This window comes from Lactuca virosa, chromosome 1 (genome assembly GCF_052849685.1).
Source record: "Lactuca virosa cultivar CGN04683 chromosome 1, Lactuca_virosa_CGN04683_v6, whole genome shotgun sequence".
Classification (NCBI taxonomy): domain Eukaryota; kingdom Viridiplantae; phylum Streptophyta; class Magnoliopsida; order Asterales; family Asteraceae; genus Lactuca; species Lactuca virosa.
Genome location: NC_136426.1, coordinates 67,156,069 through 67,159,802, shown reverse-complemented (window position 1 = coordinate 67,159,802; position 3,734 = coordinate 67,156,069). Strand labels below are relative to the sequence as shown.

The 3,734-nt window shown below is 32.1% G+C and overlaps 1 protein-coding gene across 1 annotated transcript; it reads right to left on the bottom strand.

The window, feature by feature from the left end:
* Positions 1–1,363: 1,363 nt before the first annotated feature.
* LOC145143985 (auxin-responsive protein IAA27-like) lies at positions 1,364–3,187 on the bottom strand. Its single transcript, XM_079074837.1, has 5 exons — positions 2,599–3,187; positions 2,292–2,521; positions 2,016–2,151; positions 1,821–1,882; positions 1,364–1,589 (listed from the first exon to the last, which is right to left on the bottom strand). The coding sequence occupies exons 1-5, from the start codon at positions 3,051–3,053 to the stop codon at positions 1,558–1,560; spliced, it is 915 nt and encodes a 304-aa protein (XP_078930963.1). The 5' UTR covers positions 3,054–3,187; the 3' UTR covers positions 1,364–1,557.
* Positions 3,188–3,734: the final 547 nt, after the last annotated feature.

The window sequence follows — 3,734 nt, the reverse complement described above, 5'->3', positions numbered from 1 at the left end:
TCGTCTAAAAGAACCAAAACGTTTGAAACGACACATAGTTAATCGTCCGATGCACATATCGGGATTGATCTCAATGAAGATGAGCTTTTTGAGGTTCCAATAGCCACTCGTCTCATGGGAAGAGACAAGGCCAAGCGAAAGGGAAAAGCAGCGGCAACTACTTCTGACGACGTGGAGAAACTATCAACGAAAATGGACGGTTTGAAGTCTTCCTTGGACCGCTACTAGAACTTTGCATAAGAGAAAGAAAAAACTCGTGCTATGTCCATTTTAACGAGACTCACAACCGAACTATCCGGACGTGAACGAGAAATGGCTTTAAAAGCCAAAGAGGAGCTTGCAAAAAAATATAACATCTAGTTTGTGTTTTTTTAATTTTATTGCCTTTTTTTTTACATTTCTATGTTTTTTTAAATTTCTAGGTTTGTAATTTGAATTTATATGTTTTTTTGGTGTGTTGTATTTTTATTTTAAGTTTAATGAATTTTAAGTTTTTTAAAAAAAAATGTTATGTTTAAATTATTTATTTTGTATACTAAAAAAAATAACATGGAAAGTGCGGCACACCGCGCCTACCAAATTGCAAGTTTTGCTAATAATGTGGCAAGTGTGATGTGACGCCTACGTGGATCGTGACAAATATGACACCATACTCACCAGTCTTATAAAACCTTACATAAAACCTTACATATGTTTTTTTTCTCCTTAGATGATGGATTTCAACCCATTTAATATCCATGTCATATTAAAAAAAAAAAAAAAAAATATACGTGAACATCATATTTTTAGCCAATCGTTTCTCTTAAAAATCCACTAATTCGATTTTGTTTGAAAGATAAATATTAATATAAAGATTTTTCTCAATATAAAATATTATATAATTGGTTCGATTTTGTTTGAAAGATAAATATTAATATAAAGATTTTTCTCAATATAAAATATTATATAATTGGTTGTTGGGCCATGAGATTTTGAAGACTAAAGTTGAAGCCACAAGTTGTGGACTTTTCTTGCCAATGTAGTCTTTAGATTTGCTTTCTTGCTTGTACAGTTTTTTATTCAATAAATTTACCAAGGGCCCAAGGGGTGTATGAGTATCCACTTTTACCAAAACATTATTATCATCTCCATAAAAAATCAAAGTGATAGGATTATTTCAGGTCATTTAACAATCAAAACAGAATGAATCCAATCACCATTTCAAACACAACTCCTGTAATTTTAAAATTTTCCTATATACTCAAACGCATAGAATTTGGTCGTGGTCATCTTGTGAATAAAATCAAACCTAAAACCAAGTTCGTGTAATTTATTAGGTCTTCATTCACAGGTTCCAAAAGTAGCAAAAAAGGGCAACAATCAACAGCAGGAAATTAACAAGCCATTTACATTAATTAATGTAAGTACATACTAAGCACACAACAAAGGAACCAAGCTTATTGGAAGCACCTCTTCTAGTTGTGACTTCTTTTTTTTTTTTTTTTTTTTGCCATTCTCATGAAATTCTAACACTGCAAATAAAGAATATAGAAGCTCCTATAGCTATGGGGTCCAGATTTATGTCCTTCCACTGCTCATGGGTATTGGGACTACACAACAAATTTAAGACAACTTTAAAAAATTGGACCATTCATGAATAATAGCAATGTACTTATTTATCTATATAGCAGTGTACTTAAATCTCTTTACCTATATGGGCAATGTACTTTATTTGTTACCTTATTGGTATTATCAGTAAGTACATTGCTATTATGGGTAAGAATGAAAGTATGTTGCTATTATGAGTAAAAATGTAAGTAAAGTAAGTGAAATTTGCATACCTAGTCCAGTTGCTTCGGAGCCTTTCATGATCCTTAATCTCTTGCAAGAGTCTATGAACATCCTGCATATCGAGGAAGAAAAACATTAAAAGGAGAATTAAGACTGGAAAACGGAATCAAATTTTGAAGATTGAGAATGGTTCTCAAGATCAAAACCTGAAAGATCTTTAAGATTAACAATGGTGAAAGACTTACTCCCAAGGAACATCACCAACAAGCATCCAATCACCATCTTTGTCTTCGTATGTTAGCACACATTCAGAGCCATGTAGGAGTTCCTTTAAATTACTTTCACTTAAACCTTCTCGAAGCCCATTAGAAGCACATTTGCCTAATACACAAATTGATGAAATAAATTCTTATATATTGTTGAATTATGTAAAATCTAGAGATGAATTTGTAATGATTTCATCAACAAAGTCAGAAGTTTTTCTTTTATGTATAAGAAAAGTAGAGAATAGAGAGATATACCAAGAGTGAAGCAGGTGAACAATCTCTCGAGAGCCTTCGAAAGATCTGCATAGTTGCGATGGGTTTTGAGATCAACTTTTCGTAAGTATGGAGCTCCATCCATGCTAACCTTCACATAAAGGCAGCCTCCGGTGCCTAAATTCTCAGCAACGCCGTCGTTTTTTGGTAAGTTGGTGGCCATGGTGTTCTTCCGAAATGATCGAATAGGTGGCCATCCAACCATTTGTGCCCTATTACAAAACACAAGGAAAATTTATGGCGATTTAAAGTTGATTCGTATAAGACCAATAATACAAATTAAACTTACTTAGCAATGGGAGGAGCACTTCCATTTTCAGTAGTAAATGGAGCTTTCTTCTTCTCTTCGATTTGATTCATGACAGAAGATAAAATTGCAGGCTGATTTATCTCCAAACCGGTGTTCTTCACATTTTTAGAGGAGAACAAAGCAGAAGAAGATGAAACCTTGTTCGAATCAGCGTCACATCCGCCATTAAACCCCCAATTTCTACAATCGTCGGCATCAACATCAGAAAACCCTCGCTTACCACCTGGAAAAAAGTTCTTAGTAGATACAATTTTGCTGTCGTCTTCCTCGATATCTTTGGTGAAACCAGGCAAGCCAAGTCGGAGCTCGGTGGCTTTGAGGTTAAAAGCATTGTTCTTTTCAGTTTCCGTTGAGAAATTGGAGGATTCAGAGCTTCTTTCCATGGAAGATGAGTCTGCTAAGCCTATGTAATCGTGTTCTAATGGCTCAGACATCAATGGAAATTTTGACTCAAACAGTTTCAGTCCAAGAAAATGGTCGACAGGAAGAAAGAATCAGAGAGCAATGAGAAAAAGGAGGGGAACTTTTTCAGGATGTATTTTTCGTTCTTGAATTATGTTTTAAAATATGTTTGGCGAAACCAGACAAACCAAGTCGGAGTATTTTATATATATTTTTAATATTATTTAGATAAAAAATTATGTAAATGGTTATATTTTATTATATCATATTATTTCGATTATATAGATTTTTAAGAATATTTTATTATTAACTTTAGGAATCACACCTACACATTTCATAATTTCAAAATTATCTAACAAATTATATTATTATACTATCCCAATCAAACTAGATTATTAGTAATTTGTTTTAATTATAGTCAAACTTATTAACAATTTCAAAATTAATATAAATATAAGATCACAAAGTGTTGAACTGTTAGATCACAAAGTAAAAGATATGAATCTCAAAATTGAAGAAGTATTCTAAATACGAAAATTTTGATAAAAAACAGTGTTGAACTGTTAGATGAAAAGCGTTATATCTAATACAAATTCTAAATTTTAAAATAGAAATATAGCATTAGCATATATTTCTAAAATACAAATTTGATAAAAAGAAATTGTTTTATTTAAATGCCATATTTTTAAAATCATTGGTGAGAGTATATGTTA

Excerpts from the sequence above, each read along its gene's own strand:
- LOC145143985 (XM_079074837.1), bottom strand. The coding sequence starts at position 3,053 with ATGTCTGAGCCATTAGAACACGATTACATAGGCTTAGCAGACTCATCT. Across the intron at positions 2,522-2,598 it reads AGTGCTCCTCCCATTGCTAA|GGCACAAATGGTTGGATGGC; the intron begins GTAAGTTTAATT and ends GTTTTGTAATAG. Across the intron at positions 2,152-2,291 it reads GTTCACCTGCTTCACTCTTG|GCAAATGTGCTTCTAATGGG; the intron begins GTATATCTCTCT and ends TTTGTGTATTAG.